At 40.8% G+C, this 26,565-nt stretch overlaps 1 protein-coding gene across 4 annotated transcripts in view; it reads right to left on the bottom strand.

Moving 5' to 3' along the window:
• MACROD2 (mono-ADP ribosylhydrolase 2) overlaps nucleotides 1-26,565 on the bottom strand; it is a 997,401-nt gene that overhangs the window by 774,432 nt on the left and 196,404 nt on the right. For all 4 annotated transcript variants that reach the window (XM_081857242.1, XM_081857241.1, XM_081857240.1 and 1 more), the window contains exon 5: nucleotides 788-904. In XM_081857242.1, the coding sequence (XP_081713368.1) occupies nucleotides 788-904 (117 nt within the window). The remainder of the gene's footprint in view (nucleotides 1-787; nucleotides 905-26,565) is intronic.

Raw genomic sequence — 26,565 nt, 5'->3', positions numbered from 1 at the left:
CATCATATAACAAAGAGAGCACAAAAAATTCTAGCTCCTGCAACACAGTCTCACACAACTGAGTTGGACTGCTAAAAACTGCCCTGATGTTCCAAACTATTAAGCACAATATGCCCCACTTCTTTGTGGTGTCATTTTACATCCAGGCTGCAAACAATTGCTATTTCAGTGTTTACTTTCCCAAGTGTGGCTAAATAGCTATGCAAGAAGGTCAGTAAAATAACCTTTTTTCCTCTATTTACATATAATGGGAATTTTGACAATTCGACTTTCAAAGAGAGAGAAAACATTCTGGTGCTGAGAACAGTATTCCACTGAATGCTTAACTGTGACAGATGCTGTCACAGTAATTGCCAATCAGCCTATACACAGCAGCTGAAAACACAAAATACATCACTTTGATCTCCTTGGCTCAAAATGCATTTCACAGCCAAGATATCGGCACCATTTATAGAAGCTGTCCACCATGCAGATCAATTTGATAATGTACATTTTGTTAAAACTGTTGAAGGTTTTTCATAAACACAAGCGTATGCAAAACAATCTATGGTCTGCTATGATTCAAAACGCAAACACGCATGTTTCCCTTACTCAAAAGAAGCTCAGCCTCTTAAAACATCTCAATTCCTCCGAAGGACAAAGGTCATCACGAAGCACGCTTAATTTAATCTTACTGCTAATTTGGTAAGTGAATGCCTCACTTGATTTATTGTGTTGGGAAGTGAGGTATGTATAAAGTTTCACCTTGATTTTTAAAAAATGTGTGAGGGGAAAGTAGCATACTTACATTTTGCGGGCAGGTCATAACCACAAGTAATTTTTGCTTGTCCAGTTTCACAGCCACTCAGGTTGCGACATTCAGCGACTAGACAGGGGCCGGCTGCTCTATGAATACAGCCATCAACTAAAAGAAAGAGGGAAGAAATTATATATATATATATATATATTTAAAAACTTCAGTAATCAAAGTCTAACTGGACTAAAGCTGAGGCATTTGATGCAGATTTTTTTTAAAAAAAATCAGTTTCAACAGAAACAACCCTCTAACACTATATTAATATTTGCAGATTGTCCAAAACCCAATAATTTTAATGCGGGGGAGCACCGTTATTTAAGATGAGGTAGCAGAGGCCCAACTGAAACAACTCTATTCCATGTGCTCCTGAGACATTCGAAGTGGGGGGGGACAAGAAAAGGTGATTGCCCCTCAACTGGTAGAAATGAACAAATTTGTAGCAAGCTCCCCCAAAGCTGCCAAAAAATCTGTGGGACCCTAATTTGAACTAGATATGTCATGGAGCTACAGGAATTTTACTGTGATCACCAAGCATGGATACACACATAAAAAGAAAGATCCAGTGAGTATATACAAAAGTAATTCTCACAGTACAATCCCCCTGTGTTAAGGTCGTTGATTATTTACTTAGCCAGTTACCAAGCAAGAAGAAAATTTGGTTTTGTTATTAAAAGACAGCGTGAAAATGAAAGCATAATTTAATACTACCTTGTGGGTGCTGTCTAATCCCTTTTGTATTAGTTGGTGGGATATTAAATGTTAGAAATAAATTAAATAAATAAAACTATTCCACCAGATTGCTTAGTACTTCCCACATCATAAAGTCTTTTAATGCAGAACAATTTGCACAGCACAACAGCATCTCTCTTTCAACTTACATCTTGCTATTGCAATATTCAAAAAACAACAACCAATCATTTAAATTGTAACAGCCGAAACTGTAAAATCATCTAAAAGTTAGTGGTGCAATGCTTAATGCTTATTGTTCTCAAGAGCTTTAGGGAAAAATATTAATAGTGGAAGCATAGATGAGAATGGCAGGGAGAAGGAAGAGGAAAACAAACAGTCAAAGCAATTTTAGTCTATTCACAAGCAATGGGGTAAATATATTTTTTTCTAATTAGAAGCAAAGTAAAGAATAGAATAATTAAAAACAATTAAAACAACATAGTAATTATTGCAAGTCACTACAACAGTGGCAATATTAATAATTTCTTATAAGAAACCCATGGATGCCATATGTTCCCTACATATGTTCAGAGATTATGGCAACAAAACAAAAAAGTAGTAGGATATGCCCCAAATTAAAAGTCTCTAATCATATAAATATTTACATAAGAAAAGGAAATTGTGATGTGTCTGCCTTGTGGAATTTTTAGATTCAGAGTTGTGATGGGGTGGAATTCGAAATTTCTAACAACTGCCCCTCCCCAGATCTATTTCACCCCAAGTGGATTCTGGTCCAAGCCAGAAGGAATCTGTGAGTGTTTTTCAGAGTTTCACTGACAATCCCTTATTGAGGAAAGAAGGCAATGGGGCTCACATCAGAGCCCAGCAAGGCACTCTTTTTTATGAATCTTGCCAGCTGCCATTCCGCTCCCCCTCCCAAAATGCCTTGAGGGTTGAGCCAACTTCTAGTGTGAAAGAAAGAAAGAAAGAAAGAAAGAAAGAAAGAAAGAAAGAAAGAAAGAGAAAGAAAGAAAGGGATTGCTATTGTTTTACTGATTATAATTTAGAAATTATTTATTGTAACTGTTGAGTGGATTTCTGTTTAAATTGTATATGTTATTATTATTTAATACTATTCCAATGATTGTTGAATGTTACATTTTAATGTAGGTTGCCTATTTTAAAGTTTTACTATCACATTTTTGTATTGCATTAGATTGTTATAAGAGGTACATTTTTTGTTTCTTCAGCTTGTAAAGCGCCTTGAGTATTGTAAGACAGAAAGACGGTATACAAATTAAAAAATAATGAATGATGAAAAAGAAGGAAGGAAGGAAGGAAGGAAGGAAGGAAGGAAGGAAGGAAGGAAGGAAGGAAGGTAGGTAGGTATTGGCAGGAACTGTTAGCTATATGTGACCAAGATAACTTCCTACACACAAACCCTAAAGGGCCCAAGCAGACCACCAGCAACAGGAGGGGGCATCAGAGCATAAATCTGCAAAACACATAGGTCTGCTGGAACCCATAGGAACTCATAGGACAAGTTAACGTTGCTAACACCACTATATTGTCTGTATGACTTCATTACTGAAGGATAACATGGGAAGTGGCTTTCATCTCTGTTTACTGGTTTTACTAGAAAAAAAAGGATCAACTAGTGATGCCTCTACACAAGAACTATTCAGTACAATTTGCTTTAAGTATATTGACTTTGCTGAGGTGACCTTTAGGCTTTCAATAAGGACTCCCTGGTCAGTGGATTCCAGGAAAGTCTGCCTGTTCCATGAGTGAAGCCTTACCCTGGGCTGCCTGGAAAAAGCCTTATTTGAAGATCTGTAGACCTCTTTACCCAAAGCATCAAAGCAGTTATGCAGTGAGCCAACTTTGTTCACTAATTACCTCCTTTGGTGGTTGCAGCCTTGTGGCAGATTTGTTGCACTCTGTCTTTGACCTTGTGATTAAATTGTGCTAGATTAATTCTAGAAGAAAGTTGAGGTGCTTATTTTTCTCTCTTCTGTGCTCTGCATTCCTGCTCCTGACTACACGGTCTGCCTAAATCTTAAGTTGATGTGTGCTTATTCTAAGCCTGAGCAGCTTTATATGGAGGGATGGGAACTCGCCTCACACGTCTAGTAAGATTGATGATGCCAGGTGAGGCACTAGGTATAAGGCAGGCTTGTAAGCCCAACTTACCCCAGATGACGTTAGAGAGCACAACAGGGCTCTCTAGATCAGAATGGGGTTCAAAATCCAGATTCAACTCAGGCATTGGGAGGATGTCTTCCAGACTCAGCTGGTTTAATATCCATTCTGAATCAGAAGCATGTGTGAGATAATCCATTTATCACTAATTTAAGAGTTCACCTGTCAAAACATTGCAGTTCTAGAAGCAGATAGTTGCTGCTGTTTATAGACATAAAGAGAACCAAAGAACCAGAGTCTAAGTCTGTGCCATGGGGCATCAGCACTAAAGTTTATATCCTTCATTTCTTTTCAAATTCAAAGAAGCTCCTTGACTGACACCATAGAGATGAGTCATGGTGGGCAACATATACACCCATAACATTTCCAATAATTCTGCTATGTTGGAAGCTCTGAAACTTGAATGATGCTGCTGGTGTTGCAGCAGAGAAATAGATGAAGCTGAGTGGAATATTAATGTTCAGAATTGCTAATTAACAACAGTGCATAGTGTTGCTAAATAATAACAGCATACATGTTGCAAACATAGGTGCTCTGAAAGCATTAGATGGAATATGTGTTCCATTTTGCTGACCCAATAATTATTCAGTGCCCATTTCTACTCTCTCTGAAATGAGTTTGTAACATTCAACAAAACTGAGGAAGGGAGTGGAGAGGATCGTTTTGGCAGCTGTTGATCTAGCAACATCAAACATTCAGTCCACCATGGTCACAAAACTCAGCAGAAACTGAGGGTCTATCTTTATTATGTTCTAGAAACTCAGTTGTATGCTTTGAAGCGTATTATGCCTTTGTGAGATTTCAGGAATTCCGCCTAGATTTTTTTAAGGGGGGAAAAGCACACATAAATGATTCCTTTTGATACTCAAATCCATCCTGAACCTGACTCATTAAATTTACAAAATGCTATTCTGAAGTGTATTTTAATCATCATGGGCAAGCACAATTATGGAATTGCATTTTTAAACCTCTCCATTTGAAACATTCAGAATTTTTCACCCTGGTAATAAATGTACAAAATATGTGCCTGTGCTGCTAAAATCCTGATTGCCAAGAAGCGAAAGAGTGACTTCCTATGTACATTTACATAATGGTTGCATAAATAATGGGATATACAGTATAGGACTAATGGATAAACTGACAGGCTTTTAAGTTGCAATAGTATAGGGAATAATAAGGAATTTCCAAGGAAATTGACATTTTGTTCATTATGCTAGCTTTCTACAGTGGTACCTCAGGATGCAAACGGGATCCGTTCCAGAGCCCCGTTCACATCATGAGCAGAACGCAACCCGCATCTGCACGTGCGCAGGTCACGATTTGCCACGTCTGCACATGCATGTGACGTCATTTTGAGAGTCTATGCATGCGCGAGCGGCGAAACCCGGAAGTAACCTGTTACTTCTAGGTCGCTGCAGGACGCAACCTGAAAAGATTTAACCTGAAGCGTCTTTAACCCGAGGTATGACTGTATTCTGAAACATGCATTGGAATTTTATATAGAGATATATACTGTAAAAGCTGGCTACTAAAAGCAGGATACCCAAACTGTAAACTGTGCTACATTTTAAAGTAGGATAATTCACACCTGGCTCAAATACTGTGGCATGTATACATGATAGGAGCCTGGAGTTGTGCCTGCCTGCCCTGACTCTGGACCTGTGTAATTTTCACTTGTGGGGTGCATTGTAGAATGAGGGCCGCCTGTTCATTAAGGCCAATCCTTACAATCTTTAATCCCTGATTCTGAGGGTAAAGAACTGTATAAACTGAGCCTGACATCCCAAGCATGGGTGTCAAAGAGACCTGGGCAGGCAGGAAAAAACTCCCTCCACGAATAGCCACTGCATAATCGTAGCACCTCCATCATAGCACCACCCCTCCCGCTAGGCAGCGTGTGACAGTCGCCTCAGGCAACGGGGGGTCATGAAAGGGTAGCAAATTGTTACAGTGGTGCCCCGCAAGACGAATGCCTCGCTAAACGAAAAACCCGCAAGACGAAAGGGTTTTCCGATTTTTAGCGGCTTCGCAAGACGAATTTCCCTATGGGCTTGCTTCGCAAGACGAAAGCCCATAGGGAAATCTCCGGGGACAGCGGGGAAGCGCAGCGCGCCTTCTCCTCTGTTCCTGGACCTGTCCTGAAGGCTTGCGGTGGGAGGTCCGGGAGCAGAGGAGAAGGCACGCAGCGCTTCTCCTCTGTTCCCAGGGCTTGCGGTGGGAGGAGGGTTTTTCCTCCGCACCGCCAACATTCAGAACAGCATTCTGAATGTTGGCGGTGGGGAGGAAAGCCCTCCTCCCACCGCAAGCCTTCAGGACAGGTCCGGGAACAGAGGGGAAGGCAGCAGCGCTTCTCCTCTGTTCCCGGACCTGTCTTGAAGACTTGCGGTTGGAGGAAGGTTTTCCTCCCCACCGCCAACATTCAGAAGGCTGTTCTGAAGGCTGGCGGTGGGAAGAAAAGCCCTTCTCCCCCGCCAGCCTTCAGAAGAGTTCCCCGCAGAAGAGTTCTCCAAGCTGCGGATAGCAGCCTGCTGCCCCTATCCGCAGCTTGGAGAGCCCTGTGGGGAACTCCTGCAGGGCTCCCCAAGCTGCGAATGTCTGCCCCGCGCGAGGGGCGCTCTGAAGCAGAGCGCCCCTCGTGCGGGGCAGCAGCCTGCTATCCGCAGCTTGGAGAGCCCTGCGGGGAAGTCCTGCAGGGCTCCCCAAACTGCGAATGTCTGCCCCGCGCGAGGGGCGCTCTGCTTCAGAGCGCCCCTCGCGCCGGGCAGCAGGCTGCTATCCGCAGCCTAGGCAGCCCTGCAGGAACTCTTCTGAAGGCTGGCGGTGGGAGAAGGGCTTTTCTTCCCACCGCCAGCCTTCAGAAGGCTGTTCTGAAGGCGGTCTCCCTAGGAACGCATTAATTGATTTTCAATGCATTCCTATGGGAAACCGTGCTTCGCAAGACGAAAAACTCACAAGAAGAAAAAACTTGCGGAACGAATTAATTTCGTCTTGCGAGGCACCACTGTACTTATTTAATGCCTTACTGTCGTATTTTTTTTACTCCCAGGAAGAGACATCTGTGAGGTTTTATACCTTACATGCCAAAATAACTTGGCTAGCTTTCAGTTCTATGCAACTTAATTTTGGACGAGGCGGACCCCATTGCTGTTCTGCGCCACATAGCAAAATATTTTGGGCCAGCCCTACAAATTGTGAGGTAGTTGTGAATTAATGGTTTGAAAATAAATGTGAAACATATTTGCAAAGTATTTGTTCAATTGCCTGAGAAACACCAGCATTACAAAACAAACGAACAAGCAGTAGTGTTCATCGTTCAATATCCACAAATGTCTAGATATTTATGTAAGACTATAATTTATAAGATCTAGGGCAAAGCTTTGTGTTACAAATTAGGGGATATTTGTCTGTTTATGTAACCCAAAATGAAGTGATTTGCAAGTGAGAATTAAGAGGGGGGGAATTAAAATCTTCTCTTCACCGCTATGTGGGTATAAGAAGTATCCTTTCAGATCTTAAAGGGACAACCAAAATCTCTGCAGAGGCCCAACACCTCCACCCACAAACTATACGTTCTCTTAATAGGAAATTGGTAGAAGCATTATCCTTGAGGGAAAATATGCAATACTGGCATGATCAATTGTTTGCTCCACAAACAGGGAAGCAAACTATCTATTTTATCACTCTGAAAATAATTGCTTAGGAGAAGATGCAAGAACATAATCATTTGCTAGGGGGATCCTGCTTGAAGTATATTAAAACCAATGAGTATAGCATTTAGATTTGTCAGGGAGGGCCGACAAAAAAGCCATGGGCAATGTCCTTTCAAAGCACACAATAAAAGAATATTACAAAGCTAAATGCAGGCTCATGAATTACTTATACAGTAGCTGAGTGCTAAAACTCTTAGCAGCTCTTCAAAACTTAATAGTTAAAATTATACAGCCGACACTGGACAATTTAATGATGTACAATGCAGATAAATGTATTTCTTACTGAGGGGAGGGGGGAAATCCTTAAGAATTGCAAATTAATCCAGGGCAAAGCAAACAGCTTTAATGGTGCCAGGAGATGCTTTGTTAACAAAAATATTACACATATCTAGCCTTGCCTCCCTCAGACGATGATAGAAATGTTAACATAATCAAACACCACAGCAAAATTAAGCAATCATACAGGGAAAGGAAGGCTATAAATGTCTTTTGACCTTGCAGATGCTATGTAATAAAAAAAAAAGAACCCAGTGTGCTTGAAATAAAAATAATATCAGCACTATATAATTTAACGCAGGAGAAAGGGCAATATTCTTTCCCATGTAACCTTTTTGCTAATTAACTTCCCACAGAAAATTGTTGAAGGAGTTACTCTGAAGTATGCTATCTGCTGTGCAATGTTGTTGACCAATATAGTAAATATTGGGGGCAATGCTAAATGAAAGATCCCAGAGATGCTATAGCAGAAAGGTTGAGGGAGAAGAGCCAATAGGAAATATTTCTGACATGGCTTCTAAAAGGCACTCACACTGTGTGCTCTGTGGCTTATGCTGACTTGATAAGTCATTACGGAAAAGAAAAAATGGGAGTTATTCCAGTTGAGCAATACTGGTAAAGTCTGCCTGGGAGAGGAAGATAGAAGCAAATTACGATCTCCTTACTGTAATCCATTTTCATTGCCAATCATGTAATTCTTGTTGATTGCACAAGAATGAGTAACAAATCAAAAAGAAATCTGAAAAGATTAAAAGCATAGGGTTGCATCTGACCAACTTATCTTCAGTAGACACATTTAAATCAGTGCTGTTCACTAACTTAAGTTCTAGTATTTCAGTGGGTTTACTCTGAGTGTGACTTAGTCATATATAAGCCCTAGTGAATCTCTGAATTTCCAGACACACTAAATTCACCTCTCTTGTATGCCTATTGCCTCTGGACTTTTGCTCAACTCACTTCAACAATATTCCATGTTCTGCTCTCTACTTATTCCGCTCCAGCCTAACATCAGTCAGTCAGTCAGTCAGTCAGTCAGTCAGTGTGTCGGGGAGAGAGAGAGAGAGAGAGAGACTGAGTGTTAGAGATCGTGTGTATAGATAAGGTTGCTGCTAACAGCAGCTGCAGGCACTCAGTGCAGTTCAGCATTCATTTTGCTTACACCTCATATAGCTCTGTATATAGTTGTGCATTATAGTTGTAGATAGAATAAAGAAGATATTCTACAGAGCTGCTCTCCGAGTCGTTTATGCTCTGCTATACTCTGCTATACTCTGCTGTACGACGACTGTCTTCTTGTGGAAGTGAATCCGGTGCTCACAACTCTAAGCTGTGAGTCCACAGCACTTTGACCTGTTCCTGTGCAGAAGGTGGTCTCTGGAAGTGCTACCCAGCTCGCCTAGCCCAGTCGGGGTTGAAGTGGATGAGTCCAGTTAGTGGCACTGGCTCAAGGGCGATGCTGACATAAGGAAGGTCCTTCTGTTTACAAAGGGAAGACTCTAGTTGACCCTGTAAACCAGGGGTTGTCAGCCTGGTCCTTACCGACCACTAGTGGGCGTTTCAGGATTCTAGGTAAGCGGTAGGGGGTTCTACAGCACAAGTTGAATCCTTCCATGGAGCACTGGTGGGTGGTAAGGAAATTTTACCATCAAGAAAGATGCATTAGTGGGTGGTAGGCATAAAAAGGTTGACTATCCCTGCGGTAAAAAATTCTCTCCATGCTTTCTAATCTAGGCTTCTAAATCCGTGGTTGGCATTTGTCAGGGATCCAATGCACAGCCAACAGTAAAAATGAAAACAGCTCTCATATTCAAAACCTGCTATAAGATCTAGATCGCTCTCAATTAAGATCAAGGAGAATTTTTTTTTGACACCGTGGACACTAAAAGGAGATAGCAGCATTCCCAAACCGATCATCTCTCCCACATTCTAATACTTCAAACACATCTGTCCTTTTCTCTTTCAGTTTCTACTGTCTCTGCCTACAACTAGCATACATAATGCTCAAATACAGTAGCTTCATATTCTTCTCCTTCTCCTTCTCCCTCTCCTTCTCCAGATATCAAATGATTCCCTGTCTTTTTCCAAGTGTTTAATGGAACAGAGATGTATTAATGTGGAAATGGGAGACCCGTGTTCCATAACTCACATCCATGCCAGGCCATTGGCCATGTTGTCTGGAACTGATAGAAACGGCAGCCCACCAACATCTGGATGGCTACCACTGCCACTGCATTAAAGCTTTAACTGATCAGCTCAACTATCCAACACCTAGGTTGTTGCGGCAAAACTGTAATGTCAAATAAATTCACACTTTTAGTGGCCCACTCAGACTTAGCTTAAGGACTCGGGGCAATATGGTTCTTCTAAAACCTGTCTGAATGCCAGCAGACAAACAATTAAAAATAAAATCCAAAACTCTTAGCCTATCATACAACTTTTGGTATTGTTTTTTCTTTTGCAAAAAAACAACGAATAATTGATAATAGGGCATGTATGTGCAAAGTACATGATCTTTCATTGTATCATAATCAGGACATTACTTTTCACTGAAGGCATGACTGGTTTTGTAGGGTTGGTATTACTATGGCTAGGTAGTTCTTCATTCAAAAAATAGTAGAAAAGGTAGTGAATTTATTTCATTTCATTTCATTTTATTACTAAATCCAAGGCTATAACAAGAAGAGTCTTGATTAATATTGTAAAACTAATGCAGTGCAGCTTATTTCAAAGAGCATGTGCCTTCTGTTTCAAAATCATATGTATCTAAATAATAGGGGGAAATGGTTTCTATTATATATGAGATATTTACAGATTTATCCATTCTTCTTAAATTATGAAAGAATGCACTGTACCCATCTACTGGTGGGTAGATTCAGATGTCCCATACTCAGAGACTGATGGGACCCGACAAGTTCTGGAATGCTTTGGGAGATTTTCCAGTGGAGAAAGCTGACTTATGTTGAAATCATGGTCTCGCTATGAAACAAAGAGATGAGATGGGCAGTTGACACAATCCCTCCTGAGCACCTCTCTGGGACTATAAAGCCTAACGCCTTGGCATTCTGGAGAGCCATGGGCTGTAAAGCAAGCTGAATGAAGACTAGAGCACAAGTGGCATGCATCTTCCTCTGAAGATGATAAGAGCATGATTAGTACCACATAATCATGCCTACCATGCAGCAGTGCAGATGACAAAACAGACCTACATTGCATCCTCTAGTTGTTGGCTCTATTGGGTGGCCCCACTGGGGTGAAGGAATCTCTGGGGCACTGAAGGACCTGCTGTGACCAACTGGCTGCACAAGTTTAAGGATTAATTCACTTGAATTCAGAGTGGCCTTGACTGCACAGTAATTGCAGTTCCAATCGAAGGACCCAATGCCACAGTCTGTTATGTGTTTATGCAGCCTGATGATATGCACATGTTGCTTGTGGTTATATGCCTGACCATGTGTCCTATTGACCACTGTCAACATCATCTTGTGGTGGGGCAGGGTGTTATTGGGTGGGTCCAGAGTGTGGTTAATGCTTTATTGCATGAGGGGGTTGAAAAGGCTAGTGGTATGGCCACCCCTAAGGAAACCATACATGATTTGGAATAACTACCAACCAGTTGCAAATACTCTCTTCTTAGGGAGAATGGTAGATAGGGCTGCGGCAGGTCAGCTGTCGGTATTCTTGGATGACACAGATTATTGCTCACCCTGATGGATGACCTTTACCAAGAGCAGGATGAGGAGAGCCTTAGTCGTTGAAACGCACCATGTATCTTCCCAACACAAGAAGATAAGGACAGCCTGCTGGATCAGACCAATGGCCCATCTAGTCCAGCATCCTATTCTCACAGTGGCCAACCAGATGCCTGTGGGAAACCAGAAACCAACCCTTGGTTTCCAGCAAATGGTATTCAGAAGTATTACTGCTTTGAACAGTGGTGGCAGAGCATAGTTATTGCAGCTAGGGGCCATTGATGGCCCAAGGTAATTGTTGTTCATGGAGGAGAGGGATAGCAGTGCAATCACATTCAAAAATTAATTGAATGGGGTTAATTTTTGTCATTTGAAATTTCAACAACAGCTATAACAAACCATGGGATGTGTTTTACGTCAGAATCTGAACACATTCTACTGGAATTATTTGAAGAATCAATGATACATGCCCGCCTGTAACATTACTGACACATGGAAATCAATGCATTTTGATCTATCATCCCCAAGCTGTTTCTTCCCATGCAAGACTTCTGATTAGCGCCCCTGAATTAGCATTTCTATTCACAAGCTTCTCACAGCTGTGAGAAGCACTGTGCTTGTGGTGGAGTAAAGGTACAATAAATATGACACTGAGTCTGCCCCACTGAACCTAATGGACTTTGTAAATGCTCTATCACTGAAATTATTTTATTCAGCTATTATGTTTTACTCTGTACAGCTCATCCTTATGGCTGCTTAGAACTAAGTCTACACAGGCATATTCAGAATATTTCACTCAAATTGCCTACATCTTTCTTTACATGTTTCAGGTGCAGATACACTTCCTCCCACAAGTACTGCATGGTCAATATTATTATTAAAGAGGAGCAATTAGATGTAGAACTGTTCTGTTAGTGCAAGCATTTCAGCTTGCCCCTTTGGGGGGGGGAGAGAAAAGGGAGAAAGCACTGTTGCCCTAGAAGACGTCCTTGAGTGGGCTTCTCCTAACAGCACTGCTAACTTGAATCTGGCTCAATAAATATCCCCCCCCCCCTTAATGTGGCAGATGGCCACCCCCCCACACACACAAACGAACAAACGCTTGTTGCATATAAATGCTGCCACGAGTTCAGATTGGGTGCCTTCAGGTCTGTGAACCCAATGAGGTAAGCAACTGAAATGTTGGTGTCTGCTGAAGCAGTCAAGTATCAGCAGGCCCTGGATAGACTCCACTCATCCAGTTTGGCTATTGAAAAAGACTATCAGAGGACTTCTCATTTCTGCTAGTCTTGCTAGAGCATGAAGGTCTTCTTAAGCTCAAGTGTCTTTTCATTGGTTGTCTTTCAGTCCTAATTTTTAGTTTGCTCTTTAGTCTTGTATCCTACTTTGGTCTTTGGCCTTGACTTCTGGCTTGCTCTATTCTTCTGCCTCTGGATTGGACCTTAATTTCTGATGCCTGGTTCCTCACTTGCCTCACAACTACTGCCCATGCCCATGCCCCAGCTGTACTCTGGCAGCAGCTCTCTGCAGTCTCAAGCAGAAGGTCTTTCTCATCACCCAATCATTTTAACTTTAGATGTCAGGGGCTGGATCTAGGGCCTTCTGAAAAGCATGTGCTCTAACACAAGGCTAAAGTTTGCTCAGAGAATTAAGCAGCATAAAGGTGTTTGAAAATGCCTCCTAGAGGGAAGGGAAAATTGTTAATTTGGGGTGTATATATGCACTTACTTACACCCTTTTTAAATGCACATGGATATGGTGCTCGGACAAGGTAGCTCTTCAATCAGAAAACCCCCAAAAGAAGACTCCCAGAGTTAAGGCAGGTATTCTGCAGGAGTCAGATAACCTAATACCATTAGTCACATCAGGTTTATTTAAGTAGGTGGTGAATCTGATTCCATGTAAACATGTAAAATATACCGGTATATTGAAACTAGAAAGTTTAAATGAAGTTCTGAGAAAAAAAATGATGAATAAATTCTTCACAGGCATACAGTTTATAAACTGCTTCAAAAATGCCTATAGTAACAGCACATGCATATTACAACAGATAACCATGATTAAGAGCATTTGTACAGTGAGTTGAGTGTAATTAACCCCAAATGACAATTTAAAAGATTAACAGCCAATTCAACATAAAACTAAGGTTCAATAACAGAAGGAGAGTTGTCTGGTGTATTCCCGAATTTTAGATTTAGTAACCCTTTATTTGGAAGGAAAGAGATGTAAATTAAAATGAAATAATAAATATTCACAGCACTAACATGGAAGGGTATATCTTTTAAAAAAACAAAAACAAATAAACACAAGCAACTTAAACTGAGTTTCATAGAAGGGAATGGAAATAGTGTGTGCCTGTGGCTGCATTCCAGGGAAGTACACAGGTGGAATAATTTATCAGTAGGACTGAAGTTGTCTTCCTCCACACCAACAAATAGAAGCGCATTCATATACATAGGCCATAATGTCACATTCTAAAAGTCACTTTTGAGACTTGGGCAGGATCTTAAAAGCATCTTGCCATGAGGAGGGAGCACATTTCCTATTTGGAAAGGAAAGAATAAAAGCACCATCAGACACATGAAATTCATTGCAAATGCCTAAAACAAACAAGATGAATTTTAACAGGGAGAAATGTAAAGTATTGCACTTTGGCAAAAAAAAAATGAGAGGCACAAATACAAGATGAGTGACACCTGGCTTGAGAGCAGTACATGTGAAAAGGATCTAGGAGTCTTGGTTGACCACAAACTTGACATGAGCCAACAGTGTGACGCGGCAGCTAAAAAAGCCAATGCAATTCTGGGCTGCATCAATAGGAGTATAGCATCTAGATCAAGGGAAGTAACAGTGCCACTGTATTCTGCTCTGGTCAGACCTCACCTGGAGTACTGTGTCCAGTTCTGGGCACCACAGTTCAAGAAGGACACTGACAAACTGGAACGTGTCCAGAGGAGGGCAGCCAAAATGGTCAAAGGCCTGGAAACGATGCCTTATGAGGAACGGCTAAGGGAGCTGGGCATGTTTAGCCTGGAGAAGAGGAGGTTAAGGGGTGATATGATAGCCATGTTCAAATATATAAAGGGAAGTCACATAGAGGAGGGAGAAAGGTTGTTTTCTGCTGCTCCAGAGAAGTGGACACGGAGCAATGGTTCCAAACTACAAGAAAGAAGATTCCACCTAAACATTAGGAAGAACTTCCTGACAGTAAGAGCTGTTCGACAGTGGAATTTGCTGCCAAGGAGTGTGGTGGAGTCTCCTTCTTTGGAGGTCTTTAGTCAGAGGCTTGACAACCATATGTCAGGAGTGCTCTGATGGTGTTTCCTGCTTGGCAGGGGGTTGGACTCGATGGCCCTTGTGGTCTCTTCCAACTCTATGATTCTATGATTCTGTGATTCTATAAGGGTCTTGAAGAATTGCTAGGGGATGGAAACCTCAGTTGTGGTTGCCACACAAGGCATTCTTCACTTTCCATGTAATGCCTTGCAACTGCTATTTGAGGCCTCCCATAACCTTGCCACAGCCCATTTCTGTGAGCCCTGCTAATTTAATGCAAGGATCTAGATTCAGGTAGGTAGCCTTGTTGGTCTGACGCAGTCAATATATATATATATAGTCCAGTAGCACCTTAGAGACCAACAAAGTTTATTCTTGGTATAAGCTTTTGTGTGTTTCTTCAGATACTGAACTTTTAATTTTATATATATATATATATATATATGCAGGTTTTCCTGTACCCGTGAAAATCTACGAAAGCATATATATATATATATATATATATATATATATATATATATATATATATATATAAAAATGCAAGGAGTCCAAGAAGATGGGCTGTGGACCTAACTCAGGGAGATAATCCTATGACAAATAGATGCAAACACAGAAAGGAGGAGGAACATGCTCTCTTCTTCAATTCCTATCAACAACTTCCTTGCTGGTGATACTCCAGCAAAGTCCAAAGCAAAATGTGGTGGCACAGAGGTAAGCAGAAGATAAAAGGTATGGGCAGTGCACGTTTCAATATCAGTGGGAAAGAAGGGAGGGAGTGAAGAGCTTATCTACATACCAGTGATAAGGGATATGATCCACTGAGTAATTCATAAAGTATACTCATTGGAAATACAAAATAAAATGGCTAAGTCCTTCATTACTTCTGTGCCAGATAGAGATGTAAATCTAGGTGGGGCAACCACAGTCTTCAACAATGACAAACGCTTCATACACTCAGCAGCTTGGAAATCACATGCACAACCCAGAGTGCAGGCCTCTGCATGCAAAATCTCAATGAGATGTCTCATCAAATGACTGGGAGTGGGTGTGTGTCTGAGTCCTATTGCTCATATGTAATGTCTTCATTTGGCAAGTGTTGGAAGTAGCTATTGTCCTCAGGTTTGGCAATGACTTGAAGGCTGTTCACATATTGCCTCAGGTCACATGTAATACTAAGACAAAATTTGGCTTCGTGTAAATGCACAAGCATGAAGGTTCCCAGAAAGGAGACTGGGCCTGGTTTGGTTCTACTGCTGATGTGCTGCTATGAGCTAAGTCATCGTTTGGCATAGCATGTTATTCAAACCTGGGCTCGTATTTGTCTTCTCTGTGAGCTGCAAACTAATAACAAACCAGCTTATCTGGAAGAAGGAAGCCCTGGTTCAGACAACACGTTAAGAGGAGGAGGAGGAGGAGGAGGAGGAGGAGTTTGGATTTGATATCCCGCTTTATCACTACCAGGATGAGTCTCAAAATGGCTAGCATTCTCCTTTCCCTTCCTCCCCCACAACAAACACTCTGTGAGGTGAGTGGGGCTGAGAGACTTCAGAGAAGTGTGACTAGCCCAAGGTCACCCAGCAGCTGCATGTGGAGGAGCAGAGACGCGAACCTGGTTCACCAGATTACGAGTCTACCGCTCTTAACCACTACACCACACTGGCTCTCCAAAGCACGACTTAGTTCAAAGCCACACCCAGCAGGAGGATCAGAAGAGGAGCAAAGTGACCACAGTCTCCTCTCTGGGAACTTGTACATTCTGGCTAGGCCATAGTTTGGTTTAGCATAACAGTGTACATGGAATGGAGTGTACATATGTTCTTTTAAATGTTTCTGGGATATCCCAGTATCCTTTCCCCCTCCCCTGCACAAAGTACCTTCTCCATTGACTTCTCTGCATGGTGCTTATAGTCACTCTACCTAGTCTCTTTCCGGACTCCCAAATCTTTTATTGTCCCTCACAAAAAAACTTCTTCTCAAAATCTATGGCATTACCTCAAGGCCAGAAAAGGATTGCACTCAGGGCATCCTGCAGGGAGCTACCCTTAACAGAGTTAAATAAAACCGGGGTTCACATGAACCCTCCTCATTGTGGAGAAACTCCATGCAAGGAGCAACCATGATTGGACAAGTTCTCACCTCATACAAAGAAGCTCTGCCCAGGTGCATCAGCATGCAATGAGAACTCCTCCTGTCATCCATTGAACTCACCACACCTACACTCACAACAGCACCTACACAAGTTATTTAACACCAGTTGTAATAATGCCTGCATAGGGCTAGATTCTTACAACTGAACATGCATACATCCTAGTATAAACTAGGAATGAATCTGAACTCTATTTCAGATTATAGAATCATATAATAGAATTTAAGAGTTGGAAGGGACCCTGACGATCATCTAATCCAACCCCCGCCAATGTAGGAATATGCAGCTGTCCCATATGGGAATCGAACCTGCAACCTTGGCATTATCAGCACTATGTTTTAACCACTTGAACTGTCTGGGCTGATAGAGTTCTCATGATTTTTTGTTTGTTTTTTTAAGGGTAGGAGACTTGTAAATCAATATGAACAACAGGATCTGACAAGCCTAATCACCCTTTCTGCTGCATACTCATGCTTTTTCATTCTTTGAATCATGATATTCTTTACCCAAATCATTGTAGCCTGGCAAACCAGCTATATGGAATTTGTCTTTAAAAAGGACCAAAAGTTTAGAACTTGCAGACACAACTAGTAATACTTAATAGTTTGCTTTTGCAACCTTAGCATGTGCCAAACATGTTTAAGTTTGTTTTGATGTTTTAATTATATGGTTTCATTTATTTATCCGTGAGTTGGTTCATTTATTCTTTTTAATGCAGTTTTATTTCATGTCTGTTTTCTACATGCAATATTTATTTGTTTGTTTGTTTACTCTTCCATTTATATCCTGCTCTCCATTCCAAAGGAGCCCAGGGCAGAACGTTATGTGGCCATAGGTTTTTGTATGTTGGATGAGAAATGAGTAAACAAAACAGCTAATCATGGAAACACATTTTACAAGGAAAGGTGTCATATTGTCTAAGAGGTCAGCCCAATAACAACTCTCTGTCTGTCTGTCTGTCTGTGTGCGTGCGTACATGTGTGTGCATAATCAAATTGTAGGGAGACCAGAGTGGTAAGTGAGCTGAACAATGGATGTGATTCTTATTTTTCTCCAGTAGGCTACATTTCAACTACATGAAGGTCAGTGTGCCTATGTAGACACACCTCTCTTCATCCAGGCAACAAATATTCAAGGGCACATTCTAGCCATGCAAAGGGATTTGGGAGGGTGTGGGATAAGGGATATGGACTGGGGCTGGGACTGAATAGGGCATTTTGCCCCTGAACCTGAGGTTCTCCCCCCTCCACGGCCGCCTTACAAGGTTACTAGAAAGATTACAGCTAGACAATGCAGATGAAGCACTCTAAACATTTCAAAGTACTATACAAATATGTTATCACCACCACTACAACTTTCAGCTATAGAAAACAAGATTCTTTTGCTATTGCTATGGTTACAAAAGTGGAGGCTTCCTTTAGCCGATAATCTCCTTTGGTCCCAAAATAAAACAATCCTTCATATAACTCAAAACTGCTCTTACATGACAACTTCTGTGCTGACCTGCTCACTAGCCTGCATGCAGTGTCTTATCAGCTATGCATGGGGGGGGGGGCAGTGCTTAAATAGAAGGCTTGAGTTATACCATTTCAAGAGTCATAGGTTTAGGATTGCTATTTACATTTGCAATTTGCAATGTACATTTTCTTTCTACACTCATTCTTTATTACGGTCCAAAGACCCACAAGAAACAGTTTCAAAAGCAAGAATGTTACTTCAAAAAAAAAAGGGGGAAATGCTGTTAAATTCTTCTAAATTTTATTTCAAAATACTGTTGAAGGCTACCCCTAGTCTGCAAGTGGTACAAGATTCCAGGGGGTTCCAGGCATTTCACCCAGGATCCATGCTTCCTTTTGGAAATGAGACACAGTGGAGACTGTAGTGTCTTTATGATATATGGATTATTATTTACACATATATACAATCTGAGCTTACAATGCAGGGGTTCACAATACTATCACCCCAGTACATTCTTGTTTCTCCCATAGCTGCAGCCTTGGATCCAAACTGAAATCAACCATTGTCTTCAGACCCTATCTCCAGCTTGCCGCCTTTACCAGCCTGCAAACTTTTCCATCCCAGCCAACTCTAAAACTTTGTCTTTGTCTTCTCACTATTTAGAGCTGGAGGAGGAACACCACAGCTTATGCTTTCTGGCAAGGAGCCCCCTGTCCTTGGCTTCCCAAATGGGTCATTACTTTTTGCTTTGTTTCCTTCAGGAACTGCATGGCTTATATTTTAACCCTTGCTGGATCCAGGGGTTCAGGAGGCTTGATTAAATTCCAGCACTTACTAAATCCAGGAACTTAGAGGAGCCTGGCACCCCTGAACTCATAACACTGCATTTTAACTAAACTCTCTACATTCACAAGCAATTACAAGTGTTTACCACCAACTAATTTTATTTAACTGAGTTTTCACATAGTGTCAGCTTGACTAACAAACAATAGGATCTTGGTATTTATTCCCATTAAAGGAGGAACCCAGGAGAACTGTAACAAACAAACAAACTTAATTGGAAAGGCAACCATTGTGGAAGCAGGTGCTTAAAAAAGCAGCTTCAATAAGGCATGACAGGAGTCAGGAAAGTGTCAGGAAAGACTTTGTGTGATGTTGAGAGAAAGGTAAGAAAATGACACATGAGGTTCCATTCTGCTAAGTGCAGAATAGCATGTGTTTATTATTTATTTCTTGTGTTAGGAAATCCAGTTGTTCCCTTTTTAAATCTCATCAGCTTCAGGGTTAAACCTAAACAGGCATGGATTGCTTCCACTCTTCCCACACCCACTTACTGAAGCAGAAAACATCAGTAAGTTAAGCTAATGTGTTTTGATAGTACAGGAAGGCAAAATAAACTTTCACACACAGATGCACAAAAGGTTGCAAAATAGTTGTTTTAAGTCCATGGGAACTAAAAGATCATCACAAAAAATAGTAGGCAAGTCAGTAAGACACACACCAACACACACACACACACACACACACACACACACACTGCATTTTTGTCTCTGTGATTTTCAGTGAAATGAGAGTAGAAAAAGCAATCATCATAAGGAAAAGGGCCACAGCTCAATGGGAGAGCAAGAAGTTCCAGGTATAATTATCATCTCCAGGTAGGGATGGGGCAATTCCCTGCCTTAAAGCCTGCCAGTCACTGAGCTATATGAATCAATGGTCAGACTCAACATAAGGCAGCTTCCTATGTCTCCTAATCTTACTAAAATATTACCAATACTGCTGATTAAAGTCCCCCCCAATTGAACCTTTGCTCAAAGTCTCATTATGCTAAAGCATAATGCTAAATTTTAAAAAGCCCGGCATGACAAAAGAGTCACCCCTTGAGGCCTGAGATGTACCCAAGCTTTAACAAACAACTGAGCAACCATTCAGGGTCTACCCCAGGGTGCCTGTATTAGCAGGTCTGCTTTAAAATTGCAAATACACTTTGCTCACAGTGATACTATTAAGTGCTGGAAGTATGATTAAAAAGAAGTCAGTGAATGTATTTTCAAGTAAGTTCAAGCTTCAAGCTTTATTGTTATTTCTAGCCAACGGCAATTACAATATAAACACAGAATGCATGTATGTAAAACACAGAAGAAGAAATCATCAGTTCAGTAAAACTGGGATAAGCCCTGTGAATACAAATAGGGAATACTTTCAAAGAAGTATATAATTTAATTTTTTTAAACAAACCTAATTCTGTTCAGTGACACAACTTCAAAGGAAGGTTTGGTCACGTAAAATCTTACACACAGCACGCAGTAATATAGGACCATTGTTATAGCTGAAACAACTAGATGAATCATAGCAACAGGGTTCCATGAAATTCAACCCTAGTGGAAATTAATGAACTACAGGTGTGAATATCATGTTAGCATCTTTGCCCCAGAGGCATATTCCTGCAGCCTTTTCTCTGACACCTGGTCTCTAAAAGCATTATGGTTAATTTATCAAAACACACCATCAATTTTCCATGAGTTTATGAATGACAGTGAAAGGGAAAAAGCCACGTCCCTCCAAAGAAAGAGCTTTATGTGATACACTGAGCATGAAATGCGTTCGTGTTTACTGAATGCTGTTTTGTCTATCCTAATCACTTTCTAGATTAGAGCCTCATTCAAGTGGGTATGATGAAGTATTTCTCCTTAATTAGAGGCCTGAAGCTCCAGCAACAGCTAGAGACCAACGCTATCTACCCTATCTTTTTCTCTGTTGTTATATCTGCTGTACGAGTCTACTGTGGCCGGCAAGAATAACATCTGCCCACACATTTAATCAATCTAAATGATTTCACAAATTTCTCCCAGTCTACTGAACTGGACTCCTTGGCTTCCCATTCAGATGGAAGCAAGGAAATTCATCTGTGCACCTTGAATGCATGCGTAGAATGATGGCTTATAGTACTTTGAGTTTGTCAAGGATTATTTTATGTTCTATATCCTCTAGGAAATTGTTTCCGTCCTCTATTTTTCCATACAAGCCATATATAAAGCACCTTTGAAGGACAGCCTGTTACATGCTTGCTAATCTTTCCTCTGCAGGCTCAGAAATGTTGGTTCCAATAAAGGAACTGAATCAGGTTTATCTGCTTAAGGACACCACCCATGAAGACATTAACAGTTGAGCAGAATAGCAAAGTGTGATATTTAGCATCGAAGCATTTTAATGCAGTTCCATGCTATAAAGAAAATTAACTATACCCGAGTGCTCTGTTGAGTAAGATATACACAGGAGTCATTCACAGTATCATACAGAACGTGAAATAAGAAACCATAACTCAGTATGTCTTTGATTCATGGATCGTTAGAAACTACATCATCTATTTATTCATCCAATGCTACGCTCACTAATTTTTTGCCCTTTGAATGAGTTCCATCCAAGTGAAACAAAGGTCAGTGAAACACCAAACCTCTATTACAATCAAATGTGACTGCCACTTCATTGAAAAGTGGGCTCTGCATAATAATTTTTGAATGCGGATAGGCAATAAGAATGAAAATAACTCTGGCAGATGGATCACAGTAATTAATATAAACACTCAGCTTCAACTAAAAATTGCCCAGGGACTGTACAGCTGAAGAAAATCACATTCTGACCTCTGCCACTAGCCAGGGATCTAGGGGCTGCTGGGCTGTGTGTTTGTGTATTTGTACTTAATCGTAGGGCGATCCACCGGTCCATATTTGAGGATACTCTGAGATATTCAGAAAGCTACTGGCCCATCACAGTAGACAATACTGAGCTAGAAAAGTTAACAGCATGACCTGTGATAAACCAGTTTCCTATGCTCCTTAAATCTCTCATAACAAATAGTTTGGGAATTACTCCTAATTTCTCCTATATAACAACCAGACACCGACCTGTTCTGATATAGCATGTGTTGCTTTCTTCCACAGATTAACAGAAGCTGGAAAAATTATAGCAGAACGACAGCTAAACATGGACTTTGTCAGAAAGAACTATGAACAGATGATTAACTAGCTCTGGCTCATGAATCTTTTTTTTCTGCAAAATCCAGAGATGTAACACTTTCAACATGTAGGGAGCGGGTGGCACTGTGGTCTTAACCACTGAGCCTCTTGGGCTTGCTGATTGGAAGGTCGGCACTGCGAATCCTTGCGATGGAGTGTGAGATCCCATTCTGTCCCAGCTCCTGCCAACCTAACAGTTCAAAAGCACACCAGTGCAAGTAGATAAATAGGTACCACTGCGACAGGAAGGTAAACGGCATTTTCGTTCACTCTGGTTTCCATCACGGTGTTCCGTTGCACCAGAAGTGATTTAGTCTTGCTGGCCACATGACCCTGAAAGCTGTCTGAGGACAAACACTGGCTCCCTTGGCCTGAAGCAAATTAAGCACTGCACCCCATAGTCAAGTTTGACTGGAGTTAACCATCCAAACATCCTTTATCTTTACCTTTTTACCTTATGTGCGATCCACCATCAGGAAGGGTACTGTTTTGTAAGCACTGGCCCTATTTCATATCTCATCTATTCCAGAATCATTCTCAAACTGAAAATATAAAAATAAGTCCCCTAAACCATGCTGATAATGAAACTTTTATTAAAAAAAAAAGAGTTCCTAATATTCTTTTAATCAGATTAAACATGAATATTTCTTCTAACTATGATGCCCATTTTTCTAATCTATTGAACAGTATAATTTTAATTAGCTCATACTAATTATCTCTGGTGTTTGGGGATTGTTACACCTATTGCTACATAAACAAATTGAATTATTTACATAGCTGTCAACCTTCCCTTTTTTGCGGGAAATTCCCTTATTCCAGTGCCGTTTCCCACTGCTATCCCGGATTGTTAGATATCCCGTAGACTGTCCCCAGGACAGGTGAGGCTGCTGATCCCTTATTTTCAAATCTAAAAGTTGACAGCTATGATTATTTACTTATTCGGTTTTCTACTAAACAAGCTAATACAAGCTTAATTAATATAAATACTGTTTTGATGGCTGGAGCAAAAGAGATATAAGTAACATCTATCCATAGAATCACAATGTTGACAGTTCCTTAAGTAATACTTGAATCTGTTAAATGACGGCCTTAAACCCCTATGGTTGGCCTAACTATTAATTCTTCTGCTGAAAATAAATCTCTTTCAAGAAGCTTATAAATGAGTTCCATTAAGAGTACAAGTCTAACTTGAAACAGAAAGCAGCTCTGTCTGGAGCTGCTCTGGAAAGACTGGTTGAAGGAATCAGCCTGGTGCAGACTGTGTATGGCAACTTGCCCCAGATGAAAAAGTGGGCTATCGGCAGCTGATTAAACTGGTTTTGTGGTGTGCCTTGACCAGGCATAGGCAAACTCGGCCCTCCAGATGTTTTGGGACTACAACTCCCATCATCCCTGACCACTGGTCCTGTTAGCTAGGGATGATGGGAGGTGTAGTCCCAAAACACCTGGAGGGCCGAGTTTGCCTATGCCTGGCCTTGACCATTTACACGTTTATGAACCATTCAAAGTCTATTAAGAAAAGACACTAAAATATTTTTGGCAGCAATTAATTCATTGCAGTGCCTAAGACTCCACCCAAAGTACCAAATATTAAACTTTGTGTTTGTGTGGGTACTTTGGAAATTGGATTGAATTAGGAGATTAAGGTGAGAAAGCAAATATGAATTAAGAGAGTACTTGGAGGTTTTACAGTCAAAGTACTTGTGAGTTTTACAGACAAACACGTCTAAGAAGCAGGACATGGAATGGAAAGCAGCTCATTCTGCTGCAGATTTGTTTCATTTATATAAAGTAGCATTCTATAGCATTCATTTATATAAAATAGCATCCTATAAACCATATGTTGTAAACAAAACGTATGGGTTTGGTACAGCATGTGGGGAGAGGAACAGAGAAGACAAAGGAAAGGGCATCTTAAAATATTCATGTAAACCATCTTGAGCTTGGATAATTCAGCTGGTAGAACATAAGACTCTTAATTTCGGGGTTGGGGGTTCAAGCCCCACATTAGGTGAAAGATTCCTGCATTGCAGGGGTTTGGACTAGCTGACCCTCGTGATCCCTTCCGATTCTACAATTCTGTGGTTCTGGAAACCTGTAGCTCTGAATGTGTTGGATTCCAACTCCCATCAGCCCCAGCCAGCATGACCAAGAGTCAGGGTTGAGGAGAGTTGTAGTCTATTTACACCTGAAGGCCAAGTAGCCCATCACTGGCTTAGAGGATAGAAAAGAAGGTACAAACAGACATATATAGATGAAAGTTCTGCACTGCAGTTATGAAGTCATAAATGCTAGACATAAACCCGCAAACAGTTTCGAATGCTACTTGATGGAATGAAATCAGTAAAAACTACACTACTTGTTAATTAAAATGAACTGGTCAGGGCCATTAGAAACAATTGCTCTTGAGCAGAACATGTTTTCTGTTGTATCTGGCCACATTCTGTGTCCTCTTTGCACCAGATTTCAATCAGATGGCATAAAGTTATCTTCTACTCTCCTTGGAATCTTTCCTCTCTTCCTTCTTTGCTAGCAGGACTGGAGTAGCAACAGTGAGGAATGAAAGTGAGGGAACTCTCAATTTCACTTGACCAAGGTCTTTTGTAATACTCAAAAATGAAAGAAAGTGGGAGGGTTTTCTCTAGGGACATGGAACAGAGACATCTCAGTAGCAGCCCCTATTTTTTACTACTTTCTCCTGAAAGAGATGCTTAAGCTAAATTCTTTATAAGGTAATATAAAAAATGCTTTTCAGATACTCAATAGTGTGGTTTCCTTCACTGATTATTCAGGATGTATTCATTTTAATGAGGGGGGAAATGGTGGTGCTTTTTATTATTATTGAGATGCGCATATCACGAGCCCGCTTGATCCACATTTCAAGAAAGCTGGCTTGTACTTTTGGAAGAAATGAATATAAATAAATCTAAATATTGAGGTACTTAACATTTATGGCTTAACTGTATACAGTTGGGCATCAGATTTTTGTCTTATCAGTAAAAGACTTGACACATTTATGCTGCTTTGTGGAGAGAAAAATCCAGAGATTATTAACATACTTTTACAGAACTTAATATGACATTCTGAGCACATAAGGCTCCTTTAATCCCATAAGGAAAGTAAGTGTTAAGCTGTTACTAAAATGCTCTTAAAAGCAATGCCTGCATGGGGCATGGTTGTTATCACCAACCAGCCAATTAGAAATTCATGGCTCTGCTCCCATTTCTGCTACAGTAGGTGTGATGGTTGCACTGCTGTTTCCCCAGTTCTTTCGCTCCATTTAGTTACACCGGTCTAAATATATCGCTTCACTACACACCAAAACAAACGTCTAGGAGCCAAAAGACGGTATTCAAAAGAACACCGTCTTTTCTCTCCAAGGTTCCACACCTTTCAAAACCAAACATTTACTTTTTTTAAAAAAAGGGACTTCAAGTCACTCTTGCACTTTCAAAATGACAACTTTGTTTCTGAAATCAGAGGAACCTTCAGACTTAGTTACAAAAAATATTAGAGCTATACAGTGGTACCTCGGTTTAAGAACAGCCCTGTTCACGAACTATTCGGTATACAAACTCCGCAAAACCGGAAGTAGTGTTCTGGTTAGCAAACTTTACCTCTGTCTACGAACGGAAGCCGAACGGTGGAAGGGCACTGACGGCGGGAGGCCTCATTAGGAAAAGCGCGCCTCAGTTTAAGAACGGCTTTGGTTTAAGAACGGACTTCCTGGGGAGGAAATGGTGTTGGCTTTGGTACATCTGTCTCATAATGTAATATGTGAAAACCAATAAATAAATAAATAAATAAATAAGAAGAACAGACTTCTGGAACGGATTAAGTTCGTAAACCGAGGTACCACTGTATATGCAGCTCTTTGCAAGGAAGTCTGCAATTTTTTTGCCTCACTATAGTACTGAAAATCTACAGTGTTCTTACACGCTGGGCAATGTTTGAATTGTGTATTGGCATTCTATTGAAGAGTGCAAAAAGGTCTTTAAGCATGTAGGAAACGAACACTATGCGTAGCTTTGCTTCAGTGCTGGGAGCTTGAGTATAAAAGCAGGTTATTATGAAAGTGATGAACACTAACCATTCCTCAGTAGAAGAGCTTAACATATTCAATAAAATAAAAAATCCTAGGAGTGTCAAAGTAATTCTTTCATAACATTTGGAAGTAAGATGCAAGGAAACTTACTATCAGTAATTTATACCAATTTCAACAGAAGACGTTAGGAACCTAAGCAAGCTGGCTATTAAGTACAGCTTTGATATTTTGTAAAAGGAGGCTATTGGGTAAGAGATAAGGGAATACAAAACACTGTTTGTT

The sequence above is a fragment of the Podarcis erhardii genome (genome assembly GCF_964252035.2).
Source record: "Podarcis erhardii genome assembly, chromosome: 3".
Classification (NCBI taxonomy): Eukaryota; Metazoa; Chordata; class Lepidosauria; order Squamata; family Lacertidae; genus Podarcis; species Podarcis erhardii.
Note: the sequence above shows the minus strand (reverse complement) of the source record. Positions and strands in the feature narration are given on the sequence as shown.